Source organism: Astyanax mexicanus, chromosome 1 (assembly GCF_023375975.1).
Source record: "Astyanax mexicanus isolate ESR-SI-001 chromosome 1, AstMex3_surface, whole genome shotgun sequence".
Lineage (NCBI taxonomy): Eukaryota > Metazoa > Chordata > Actinopteri > Characiformes > Acestrorhamphidae > Astyanax > Astyanax mexicanus.
Genome location: NC_064408.1, coordinates 14,146,820 through 14,160,568, shown reverse-complemented (window position 1 = coordinate 14,160,568; position 13,749 = coordinate 14,146,820). Strand labels below are relative to the sequence as shown.

Genomic DNA, 13,749 nt, shown 5'->3' with positions numbered 1-13,749 from the left:
GATATTATTATGATACTTTATGAATATGAACTTGTTTTCTTTGCGTTATTTGAGGTCTGAAATACAATATTTGTATTTGAAATTTGGGATAAATGGTGTCTGTAGTTTATAGAATAAAACAACAATGTTAAAATTAATGCAATTTTACTTAAACAAATACCTATAAATAGCAAAATAGCTGTATATGAAGCGCGAGTCTTCATAGTCCCGCCCTCGATAATTTTGATTGGTCCACCAGAACGTCAGTCTCGGGGATTCTGCGCGCTGATTGGCTGGAGGCGGAGCGTTAGTAGTGGATGATGGTGAGAACTGTCAGTTAGTGAAACAACGGCTTAGTAACGCGGCGTCGTTCAAACCGAGAGCCGGAGCGAGGCTGGAGCTGAGCTGGAGCTTTGTTTTCAGCGGGGAAAAAAGCGAGGATTTTACTGTTTAACTCTTCACATGGGGAGCTGAGGGGGACCAAGATGGTTTTCGTGCTTTACGGGATGTCCCTGTTCCCAGTTCTGTTACTTTTGTTCGGGAGAACGGCCGCTTCGGTCCAGGAGAACGACTTTACGGTGGCTGCTGTGGAAAACCGTCCGGAACCGCCGCTTAGTGGCGGAACCACCACCATCCCCAACTACTTACCCGAGGACGAGCCCAAGTTACCACTTTTCACCCCGGCTCCTTTCTTCACAACAAAGGAGAGCAGGACTGCTGGAAAAGCCCCCCGGCTGCTGCCCTCAGCTTCAGACCCGACCCCAGCCGCTGCTTTAACCCAAACAACCGCCAGAACAACGGCTAACCACCTGAACAGCAGATTAACTGACCAGACCACCGCCTCCAGAGAGCTTCTAACCTCAGCTAAAACAGCAACTTTTACACCTTATCCACCTAAAAACTCAACTACAGCTGCTGTACAGGATACTACTACCACATTTACCACCACTACCACCCCCAACATACCTACCACCAAGTCATGGAGTATGGAGAGCACCTCCACAGCCACCTCCACCACTGAGAAAGGTAACCTGAGTTAACTAGTTTATTAAACAACTTTTAACTCCTAATAAAACTGTGAAAAATTAGTTGGATATCTTCCAGGCTCCTTTTCCAGATTTTACTAATGAAGATATGTAATGTGTATTGAGTGCCTTTGGCTGATAAATATTAATGTGTTGACACTGAGGTGTGTAAATTCATCTATTTTCATGATGAGGTAGTGGTGATGTTATTTTTTTTTTCTAATTGTTTTCAGTGGGTTAAGATGGTCTTTGGTGGACAGGATGGTTGAATTGTTGGTCATCTAGACAAAAATAAATAAATAAATAAACAAACTGGTTAACTACTTCTATACCAGCATGATGTGTCTGTTTTTGGTCATGTTTGTCCATGGTGGTCAACCAACTTGGTCTGGCTGGTATTGCTTGGCATGGTGGTCCACCAGACTGGTTTTGCTGGCCATGCTGCTAATCATGCTGGTCAGCCAGCATGGTCAAGCTTGGTAATACTGGTCTACCAGCTTGGTCTTGCCGGTATACCAGCATGGTATTGCTGGTCATGCTGGTCAAACAACTTGGTCTTGCTCCTTAGCCAGCTTGGTCTTGCTGATATTGCTGGTCAATCAGCACATTCAAGCTTAGTCTTACTGGTCAACCAGCTTGGTTTTGCTGAAGTTGTTTGGTCAGATTGGTATTGCTGGTCAACCAGCATGGTCTAATCTTGGTTATATTGGTCTACCAGCTTGGTCTTGCTGGTATACCAGAGAGGTATTGCTGGTCAAACTGGTCTGTCTGTTCAGCCAGCTTAGTCTTGCTGATATTGCTGGTCAACCAAACAGGTCTTGCTGGTATTGCTGTTCGACCAGCTTACTATTGGGGGTCTTGTATGTCTAACAGCTTGGTCTCACTGGTAGTGCTGCTCATGCTGGTCGACCAACTTGGTCTTGCGGATCATTTAGCATTGTATTGCTGGTCGTGCTGTTTATTTAGCTTGATTTTGCTGGTCAACTATAAGGTCAATAAGTTTTCTCTTGCTGGCCGTGCAGGTCATCCAGCTTGGTCTCACTGGTCAACCAGCATGGTCAAGCTTGGGGACACTGGTTATCTAGCTTGGTCAGGTTGATCCTGCTTTTGCACCAGCTAAAACCCATCTTAACCAGCTTGACTAACTTAAGTTGACTGTGTTTGTTTTTTTTGGTATGTGTTTGTATTGGGTAGGGAAAATGCATTTAGTCCTCTTAGGGGGTGAAGAAAGCCTCACCTGAAGGGTGTGAAGGGTATGCTAGCTCTGCCCTTGGGTATGTAGTGCACTTTCTTTGTGTCTTTTCTTCCAGGCTCTGAAATGAGCACAATCAGTCTCCACCTGTGTCCTAGAACAGATTTTTTTGTGTGTGACTAAAGCACTAGATACTGTTCTTGGTGTCCCATTTACTGTCCCAGTCCTGCTTCCCTGGTTCTGCTGTGAGAAAACCCCACTCTTTCACCACAGTGAAAACAGGTTTTCCATGTTGTGGATGCCCAAGGCAGAAAAGCATTCACCAGCTGAGAAACTACGACACAGCCTTTTGTTGTGAGACCCACCTTTCTTTATGTGTCCTGCCACTGACCAAGGCGAGTGAGGGAGGGTTGAAGGTTTAAAAGCAGAAAAAGAGAATTATACCTCATCAGGAAATCAGCCTTCATTCGTTATTAGAATGGATGTGAAGTGCCAATTCTCTCATCTTCATCCAGGGCCTCAAGCGATGTAGGGGTGAGAAAGGACAGCTTGGAAATGACCTTCTCTTAATAGCTGTATCAGGAATAATTAGACACTGCAGTAGATGGAAAAAGTGGTCATATATCTTATGCTGTACCTGGCGTAGGTTTAGTGTTTTTCATACACTTTGTTCACATCCAATTGGCCAATATTGTGGAAACTTGAATGAGTGGTCTTTATTTTGTCCCACAGAATGGCTTTTTTTATATGTTTTTATATTTCAAACTGTTCATTCACCTATTCATTATACTGTATATTCACCTATTACATACAGCATACAGCAGTTTAGAATGCGAAAGTTATGAGAAGGATTTAACTAAAGGATTTGGACTGTTTCAGATTGCTTATGTCAGTATCAAACTGATAAAAGTTAGGGCAAAGAACAAGGTACTTTTACACCTCAAAGTCTGAACCAAGAATCATTAATATTACATACATGTGGTCTCATTCCTTTCTAAAGGGGTGCGGAAACACAGGGCATCATGATATGGGTGATATCACAATACTGTGATTCTGCCATACTCAATATATCTCAAACCAATTCACTACGATACTTTACAGCACCTGTCTTATTGAACAGGATTAAAATACTCCTAAATAAGCAAATACCAGGAATTATGAATTTATTGCTGTCAGTTTCTTCACTGGAGGTTTACACTATTCATTTGATTATAGCGCTACCATGTTAGGGAAAATATGTCTAGAGAAGTTTGGCTCTACCTGTTCTTGCAAATATACGGAGTTAAACAGTGTGTTTTATCCTGGACTGATTTTTCTCTGGGCAGCCAATCAGACATAGCTCATTTACATAACCTTAGGCCCAATCCTATTTCTCTTTTGTATCCCTACCCTTTGTTTTCGAGTATAATACTTCCCCTTGGAACAGAGTTACAAGGAGAAGGGGTGTAATACTGCTGATAAGAATTTTAGCAATGCCTCAAGCACCCGATACAGAACAGTGGAGCGCTAAAGTTTAGCAACCTAACTGCTGGTTAACTCGTTAACTTTAGAACGTTATCTTTTCTCAGTCTTCATAAAGGGGCAGGTGGTGCAGCAATTAATTATTATTGCCCATCATTTATTTGTTTTTGATGGGGGCTGAAATGAACTTTTATTAGCTATTATTATATCTTGTTTTTTGTTTTCGTTCCACCATAAATTATACAGCCTCTGCTGTCTGTTGCACAATTTTAGGTTGAACAGGAATATTAGATAGCTACTGAAACTAACTGTTAGCGATTTTTATTTTAAAGCTTCTTATGAAGAAAATGTCCATAAAACATTTAAACTACACATTAAACTATGGTTATATAGTGGTTGTCATTTTTAATTAAAAATTTTAACTTGGCAAATATTTTTTCTTTGCTTGTGTCGCCATCTTGTCAGTGATTCTCATATCCCTCTGTTTGGAGTGTGACTCTGAAAAATCTCAGTTTTAAGGACCATAGCTCTAACACTTTCCCCTACACCTCCAGTCTAACAAGAGTTGGGACACCATACCCCAGATGTGAACGTGCAGAACAGAGGTGTAGGGCTAAGTGGTAGGAACAAGAGGTGAAATGTTTTGGGCCTTAATGGCAGAGTAACAAGAAAGCCAGGACATTTTTAGCTCTTTTCAATGTGACCTATATCAGTCTGAACTGTTCACGCTACTTTTCTGAAGCAGCCACACAAAAAAAGAGTATTTTTTTCTTCTCCTCATCCTACATTTATGGTCTTTTAGGATGATAGGACAATATCCAGTTTTCATACATGTATCAACTTTTTAATTCCACATATGAGAGTAGCTTGAATTGAATTGGAAACTGTCCAATTTGGTGTGTTGTTGTATGTACACACTTCCACACAAAACAAATTTGAGTAACATATGAAGAAAGAGATCAGATTTTAGCTACTTTTACCTGTTGTGTGAACTTGGCCACCGAAAGGTTGTAAAATGGTAATATAATAATGAATTATGCTTGCTGTTAGTACATAAAACCACGCCGTTGTTGTAAACGGGTCTCAGGGGAACACATTAAAATGCTGGGGATTGGAAGGGTATGAGCTGTTTTAGGTGGATTCCTCTGTAGTGTCTGTTCATGTCTGTGGATAGCTGTTTTGTGTTCGTTGTATTTTGTGAGCTTTTTCTTGAAGTGTAGATGAAATCACATTAGGAGATAAGCCTGTGCTTCAAATTGATCACATCTGTGTTAAATTGAGTGGAGCCTAATCTCTCTGGGGACTGTGGCGCAGTGGTGTTTTTACTAAAGGAGCTGTTTAAACGGGTCTTCTTTAGAGGATATCAACCTTCTTAGCTCACGGCAGTTTAGCTATAGCACATCCAAGATGTTTACATACATGTTTCAAAATGTGCCATTTACCCCCAGTCGATATGTACCTCGGGGAAATGTGCTTAAACAGAAGTACAACAAATTATACTAATTATATAATACCCTTGATTTCAGAACCAATAATGAATGAACAGATATTTCAGTATATTTGTCAATGTGGTGTATTTTAATTCTGGAGTTCTGATTGGAACATATTCAGTCAGCAGTTCAGAAATGGAGATAAGGAATTGCTAAACCTTTAACCTGATTATAAAACTGTTTATAATACATTTTTTTAAAGCTAACATTGACCTCACCAATTATTTTACTTTATGCTGTTTACACCTGGCATTAACATGCATTTTGGTAATCGGATCAGATTCAGATTTTACTTGTCTGTATGAAAAGATGGTGTAAACACCCTCAAGACACACTGTAATCAGATTGCAATCAAATCTCTCTCACCATAGGTGGTCAGAGCCATCTATTGTTCCACCACATTGTAGAACCCCCACTGTAACTGTAACCTGTTCACTCACCGAGAATTAAAGCGAAAATGATGTTGTAGCACTTTTAGATCGGAACGCACATTTTAAAACTTGGATCTGTTCACATTGGGCGATATGGCCCTAAAATAATATCACGATATTTCATGGTATTTTTTGCAGTAACGATACTATTGGCCATATGACAAAACACAGATTTTTTATTTATTTATTTTTTTCAGATTTTTTAAAGAATACACTAATAATGCACTCCGTATATCTCCATATATCCAGTACTGCAGTAAAATGAATGACATTGGACAGATATAATCTGTCTCTAGTAGATATATTATGGGAAATAAGAACCGTGTGGTAAAAACAACAAAAATGTCATCCCCTGATGTGTTAATTAGGGGTGTGTGATATGGCATGATATTTCAGGGTTTAATATCATTCACGATATTCAAAAATGTTGGTGATATTATCATGTGTGGTATGATATGGCACACCCCTAGTTCACATTATGGATGCATTATTTTAGTAACAAAGTACAAACGAAATCCAGTCATTCTCCAGATAGGTGTAAACAGGTTTAAATAATTAAAATACCCTTCATTTCAGAAGCAACTATTGTATATGAACAGGTTTACCAGGATATTTAATTCTTAATTTTCGATATCGAACGTATTAAGTCACCAGTTTTGAAAGGTACAGAGGTGCTAAACCTTTCACATTTACTTGCAGTTCAGTGACTGCAGTGGACCTGTTTACACCTGGCATTAACATGCGTTTTGGTAATCGGATCAGATTCAGATTTTACTTGTCAGTATGAAAAGTTGGTGTAAACACCCTCAAGACACACTGTAATCAGATACTGATCAAATCTCTCACACCATAGGTGGTCAGAGCCATCTATTGTTCCACCACATTGTAGAACCCCCACTGTTACTGTAACCTGTTCACTCACCCAGAATGAAAGCGAAAATGATGTTGTAGCACTTTTAGATGGCAAAGTAAATTTGAAACTTGGCTCTGTTCACATTGGGGATGCATTTTAGTGGCAAAAATGTAAACGGAATCCAGTCAGCCTCCAGATATAGATATAAACAGGTTTAATATGAATAAAAATTCAGAGTCTAGTTCAGACTTCAGCAAATTGCCTAAATGTTAATACAGCCTTGGGTTCCACCCTGTCCTTAGCACTTTAAATAGTGGTGCTCCAATACCAAATTTATCAGTTATCAATATGTAATTTTCTGTTCTGTTTATGTAAAAGCCAGAAGATGTTTGTTATAATTGTCTTTGGTTTTTGCTGTTTTGAGACAGCAGATATGCAAGCTTTAATTCTCTGAATTTCATTTTGAATGTGACACAGGAAAAGCAATGATGTAGAGCTTTGGGTGCCTGTTAAAGACCGGGTGTCTTTACTCATTAAACAGCTAGACTGGAACTAGTGTTGATTATAATTAAATATCACTATATATATTTTTAAGTATTGCTGTACAGAAATAGTGCTTTCAGTCGAGCATAGAAAAGAAGGACTTTTAATGTAGACAAAATCTGAAGTAAAAGTTTCTGATTTGAAGTAAAACTTTGATATAGTTCCCGTCATCAGCACAGGTCTTGCAGTATATGGACCCTTGCAGTATGTATGTGTAAAAGGCAGTGGTGGAGTCAACCCCTCGGGGAGTGAACTGGACGGGACCAGTCTAGTGGCGGTGGTGGAGAGAATAAAGGAAAATAATTGTTTACACTTGTTTTTTTTTTCCTCAAAAATGTGATCAATTTTGTAAATATGCAGGTGGCAGGAATGTATGAACTAGGGGTGTGCGATATGGCCCTAAAATAATATCACAATATTTTATGGTATTTTCGTGATAACGATACTCTTGGCGATATGACAAAACAATGAATTAAAAAACAAAAATATCTCAAGATTACACTACTGCAACAAAATGTTTTTTTTTTTTAATAATTTTATAATTGCATATGGTAAGGCATGATATGGCATACCCTTAACTGAAATATTAAAAATACAAGAATTGTATCAGATTTGTAACAGAGGTCAATGGTTCAGAATGTCATGATACTAATAATGAACTCCATATATCTCCATATATCCAGGAATAAAGTACAATAAATGATACTGGACAGTAGGGTTGTGCCCTATCGTATCGTACGCGATAATATCGCCAACATTTTCGAATATCGTGAACGATATTATACACTGAAATATGGTGCCGTATCACCCACCCCTAATGATCACATCAGGATCCTACTTTTTGCTGTTTTTAGCAAAAGAAAAATTCACGCTGTTCTCATTTCCTATTATATATCTACAAAGAGACAGATTATATCTGTCCAGTATCATTTATTTTACTTTAATCCTGATATATGGAGACATATGGAGTGCATTTTTAGGATCATAACATTCTGAAACATTGACTTCTGTTACATTTTTTCAATAAATAAAAATTTATTTATTTATTTTTATTTTTTTTGTTCAGTGTTGTCATATCACCAAGAGTATCGTCATCGCAAAAATACCATAAAATATCGTGATATAATTTTAGGGCCATATCGCCCACCCCTACTGGACAGATATAATCTGCCTCTAGTAGATATATAATGGAAAAACGATATTTCAGGATACAATATCTTTCACAGTATTCAAATATGTTGGCGATATTATCGTGTACGATACAATATGGCACACCCCTAGTGTGAACACCACAGAAGTCACAGGAGACGTGAGATGTACTGAGATGTCAGTAATTTAACAAAATAATTTCACGTAATTTGGTACTGTATTTTAGTCTTCCACTGCACCAAAGTGAATCAAGTGATAAAAGTAATAAAATTAGTAAAATTTCCTACTGTTAGTAATGCCATTCTACTTTCTAAAAGTGTCACCATGTCTGTCTATAATACATCTATCTACATTACCATTTGCTTTCACTTCTTTGTTGAGTCTCCCTAAAAAACAGATAACATTCTTTTCCAATTCTGTTTCTTCTTTGTTTCTTTTGTTATGTCTAATAATGATAAGACCCAGGCCCGCCTCAGAGAGCTGCCCATCATTAGGAAGAATAGCTATGCCTTCAGCGCAGTGGTAGTCTGGCAGTTTGGAGCATGCTCTCGAAGAAGAATACCAAAATCAACCCTCATCTTTTCTAAATGAGCAGTACATAATGTCTTTTATTTCACCAACACTAGTCAGACAAAGACACGCCACTGAGAAAATTCCATCTGACTGGTTTGCATTCATAGGCGACCCCCTCAATCGCTCTGTAAATACTCGCTTCCTTTGTGTCTTCACTAAGCACTGTCATTGTTAATCAGTTTCTTCAGCAGCCAGTGCAGCAGAGCGATTTCGACAAACTGGTAATTGTCTCCTCCTCACACTTCCCCTGCTGTTGTTTTTCACTTCCATGTATCATGTCATGCTCGGGCTCGTGCTCAGCCTGCTCTTTTCTGCCGGGGTTGCAGTGATTTATAATGGATGAACGGTTAGAGCGCTGGGTGAAGGATGGGTGGGAATAAAGACAAAAGGGAAGTCGTACAGGTTGTTAGCGGGTGTTCCTCTGTGGAAGGACAAGAGTGCTCTTGTTGGGATTTTGAACAGAATCACTTTGTTGGCTGTTTTTAGCTTATCGTAGAGGTTCATTCCTCAGCGGTGTGAAGGGCTGGCTAACTGTGGGCTGTTTGTTCCAGTGTCCTCAGCTTGGCCCTCGCCTGCATCACCTCCTCTCTGAACCGACACTCGCTACGTCCAGATCTCTCAGCATTTTTCCTTTTAATGGAGGACGACGAGAGAAAATCCGATTTTGCAAATGACTATAGTGTAGTGACCTTGAACTGGCTTGAAGCCAAGACTAGGAGACAAGTAATTCAGTGGGCATTTTCCCCCTGTCTCTTTTTCTCTTTCTCATTGTCTCTGTCTTGCTCTCTCTCCATTTATCTCTTGCTCCTAGTATGTAATTAAAACATTGATTTCAGACATTTGACACTTGAACATTTATGCCTCGTATTGAAATGAACAAACACAAAAAAAAAAACATTTTTACGGTTTTGCCTTTTGATTTATTCAGTATAACAGTACCGATTTGGCGTGGGTACAAAATATTGTTATTGCAATATATTGTATCATTATCATTAGGCACTGTTGCCAAGATTCATAAAACACTGAAGAGGTGTGTCAGCCCAGACATGCAGTCAATGTCCTGAGCTTTTACCAATTCTGGGTGAATCTAATCCACTCCTTCTAGCACTGAGGTCAGAGGTTCATCCTTAGAGAGAGAGCAGTTTGGTTATAGCAGTTGTTTTCTCATTGATCAGCAGTTGATATGGTTTCCAAGGTGGTCGGTGTACAATTGTCACATCGTTCCAAATCTGACATACAGCTGGTTGTATATATATATATTTTTTTTTTTTTCTGGCATTGTTGAACCATGGCCACTTGTCCAAAATCTCTTCTCTTCCAGTTCCTACTCCTGCAGCTCCTGCTGTTTGCGACAGGCTTTAAGGTAGAGAGCTGTGCAAGACCCTAATCCTCCAGTTCTCAAAGATCTGTGTTTCAAACAAGCTTCAGCAATGCCAAAGCTGAACCAGATGAAGAAGACCGTGATGATCAAATATACAGCTGTTTAGGCCTTGAAGCAGAATCATGACCACCAAGTCAATCAGTTGATTACATCTAATGAGATTCAATCGGTGATTGAGATCTTGTACTGCTTTATCTTTTTCTTTCTGTCTCTTTGCTATTGCCTCTTTGCTATTGCCTCTTTGTCTTTGGCTCATTGCTTCTGTCTTTTTGCTTCTTTTTCACTCTCTGCTTCATTGTCTCTTTGCCTGACATCTGTTACCTGTCTTTGTCTCTCTATTGCTTTGCGTCTTGCTATCTCTGTCACTTTTGACTCTATATTTTTGCCTAGTCTTTGTTTCTCTATCTCTTAAACTCCTTCTCATTTTCTGTGCCTCTTTGTCTCTGTCTGTCCGTTTCTATCTCTCTGTGACTCTATCTCTCTATCTATCTCTCTTTGCCTTTGCAAGTTTACCTCGGTCTCTTTGCCAATTTTCATCTGTCTTTTTCGATGGCTCTTGTTGCATTTAGCTTTTGTCTCTGTCTTTTTTCCTTTCTCTTTTTCTGTGTCTTTGCCTCTGTCTCCTTGTCTCTCTCTTTGTCACTCTCACTTTTTCTTTGCCTCTCTTTTTTCATTTGTCTCTTTTACTCTGTGCCTTTTTTCTTTGTTCTGTTTTTTTGTCTCCTTTATCATTGTCTGTATCTGTCTCCTATTTCTCTCTCTCTCTCTCTCTCTCTCTCTTTTAATGTCTTAATTTTTCTTTTTTTTTTGGCTGCTTTAAACATCTCCTAGATGTGCTGTAGAAAGACGTCTACTCACAACCCAAACACACAGTGGCCGACAATATCCCAAATCTGTTACTCATTCAAAATATACAAAATTAAGCACATTCCACACAGACAGCCAACCCATCATCTACACATCTGCATCTGCATCAGAATCTGCAGTACTCCACACTGCATCTGAAACTTCAACAAGTCATTTAGTTAGAGTGTAGTAGGTGTATTCCATTCTTGGCCATAATCTAACCAGACCATTTTTAAAATAATTTATTTTTAACTCTGTTCACCTGTTCAAAACACACTGTTCTAGAGATCCTGGTCTTCCTTTGAGTCAACTCTCTTCCACAGAGGATTGTTGTGGCTGCAGATTTTCATTCTTAACAATTAGCTAATGTCCTGCAACTGATTCTAAACCTATATATTTTATCAAATCAAATTTATTTGTATAGTGCTTTTTACAACTGATGTTGTCGCAAAGCAGCTTTACAGAAATGTGACAGGACAGGACAAAATCAGGCAAAACATTAAACATAAAATATACAGAATACAGAACCCCCAGTGAGCGCGGAGGCAAGGAAAAACTCCCTCAGAGCTGCCGGAGGAAGAAACCTTGGGAGGACCAAGACTCACATATAAGGGTCCACAAACAGCTTTTAAATTAATTTTTAAGTGCCTTTATACATTCACACAGCTCTTGTATATAGTAATAGGTGTGTGCTTATTTTTCCCTCACTAGGACACTGGATTTCTGATCATGATGTTTTACACATGAAGACTCTGAATAGCTGAACACCTTTTACTCTATTACTGTGTATTTATAAACACAGATATAAGAGGTATCAGTCCAGTACTTATGTGTTTGTACTTGAACCAGTTAAACAGAATTTTGTGTATAGAGCTATACAATTCAAATGAATGGCTCTAATGAAGCTTCTGTTGCAGTTTGATCCATTTCACTGACCTTTCGCCTCTCCTATGTTTTATCTTGTCTAGTGAAGGTGTGTATGTTAATGCATGTTGTGAGTATTTATTACTGTAACAGTTAAAAAAAAAAAGCTATATCAGCACAAATACCGTTGCCCATGATTTGCTAAATACGATGATGTAAGACCTCATTCATAAGTAATAAACCTACTTGCACCAAATTTAGCCCGCACCCTAACTGTGATGGATATGTTGTTTATTATGTGGTCAGAAAGAAGGCCAGAGGACGGAGTGTCATAAATTCCGAGCGCTGCCAGAACCGCAGGGCCAGATAGTGTTGCTGTGTCTGAGCTACTGCTTTCTCTTTGTTCAGCACTTCAGGGGATTTGGTTTGAGGCAATTTGGGCTCAGATTGCTTCCATACATGCGGCATGGTATACATCACTGGAAAGAAGGCATGGAGTACAAACGCCAGCCCCCCCACCACCCTGCAGTACCGGAGGCTTAAAGCATTAATTATATTTGAATGTTTCAGGCTGCTGATGGCATGGCGTCAGTCAGACAGACTGGTTTTGATGATGCTTTATTATCGTTCATTTGTGGAGCTCAGAGCAGAGGGGAAATATCGCCTCAAGAATTTCCCTTCCTTACAGCCTTATCTTTACCCTGCCTTTCATCCTGTCTTTTCTACTGTCATCTTTATTAAATCTCACTGTGCCATCAGCTAATAAAAGAACAGTGTTGCGTTGAGGATTTTTGGTGTAAACATAATTAAAAATGATGGGGAATCATGTTTGATAGTACTATAAAATGCATCTCAGTGACATTTATTTACTGTAAGCCTTGCTGGTTTTGCTGTTGGAGTGTTGTGTTAGATGTTTTGTGGAACTGTTCTTAAGGGGGCCGGGAATGTTAAACTGTATTTAGCTTGGTGTAGTTTAATAATGGGAGTTCAGTACATTGAAGTCACAAACCGTGAACTAGGGGTGTGTGATATGGCTCTAAAATAATAAAATCACGATATTTCGGGGTATTTTTGCGATAACGATATACTTGGCGATATAGGAAAACAGAAAAATAATTAATTAATTTCAGGAATATAGTATAATAGTATAACAGTATAATCATAATGTGGCAAAATAAACAATATAGCATAAAATAATATAATGCAGCAAAAAATATTGCAGAATATTTTCATGCATATAAACTGCAAACTAAAACAATTATACAATAAATACACCTAAAGCGTCACAGTAAATAATAGACTACTTTTAAGACAGAACAGCCCTAATATCACGATATTTCTGTGTCATGATATATTGTATACGATATAATATTGCCCACCCCTACCGTGAACCTTAAACACTGTTGTGTCTCCAGAATAAACAAAAAGAGCTGGATTGAAACAATTCTAAAACATATCATTGTTACATTACCACCTTAATGTATTGTATTTGCACTAGTCAAAGATTGAGAAGGCGTAAAGTATGACTGCTGTGACATTAGGAAAACATGTCTCTATTTAATGCTAGCTGAAAGTTGCTATTATCCACTGTTTTATCACTCAACATGAACTGGACTTACTCAGTTACACCAAACTGGTTCTAAACACTAAAGATGGACCAATCAAGGTTTGTTGGGTCAATACTGATGCTTTTACCATGACTGTACAATACCAAATGAAGGAAAGGCTGGATGCTACACTAACCCTTCAACACAAACTTGGTAATTAATGTTCAAACAGTGCTTCTATAAACTTTGCTAGCTTTTCAGCTACTGTTAGTCATCTTTGCTAGCTCTGCTGTGTTGTGATACTTGTAATACATTATCTTAAAATCACTGTAATTTGTTGAGCTATAAGCCGCTATTTTTTCACACACTAAACTATGAACTATATACTTTTTTGTTTAAAGATTCAAAAGTTCCT

The 13,749-nt window shown here is 38.6% G+C and overlaps 1 protein-coding gene across 1 annotated transcript in view; it reads left to right on the top strand.

The window, feature by feature from the left end:
• Window positions 1-311: 311 nt before the first annotated feature.
• Window positions 312-13,749, top strand: part of si:dkey-220k22.1 (multiple epidermal growth factor-like domains protein 9) — a 181,132-nt gene continuing 167,694 nt past the window's right edge. The window contains exon 1 of the mRNA XM_007228591.4: window positions 312-1,005. Within this exon, the coding sequence (XP_007228653.3) occupies window positions 465-1,005 (541 nt within the window). The 5' untranslated portion in view covers window positions 312-464. The remainder of the gene's footprint in view (window positions 1,006-13,749) is intronic.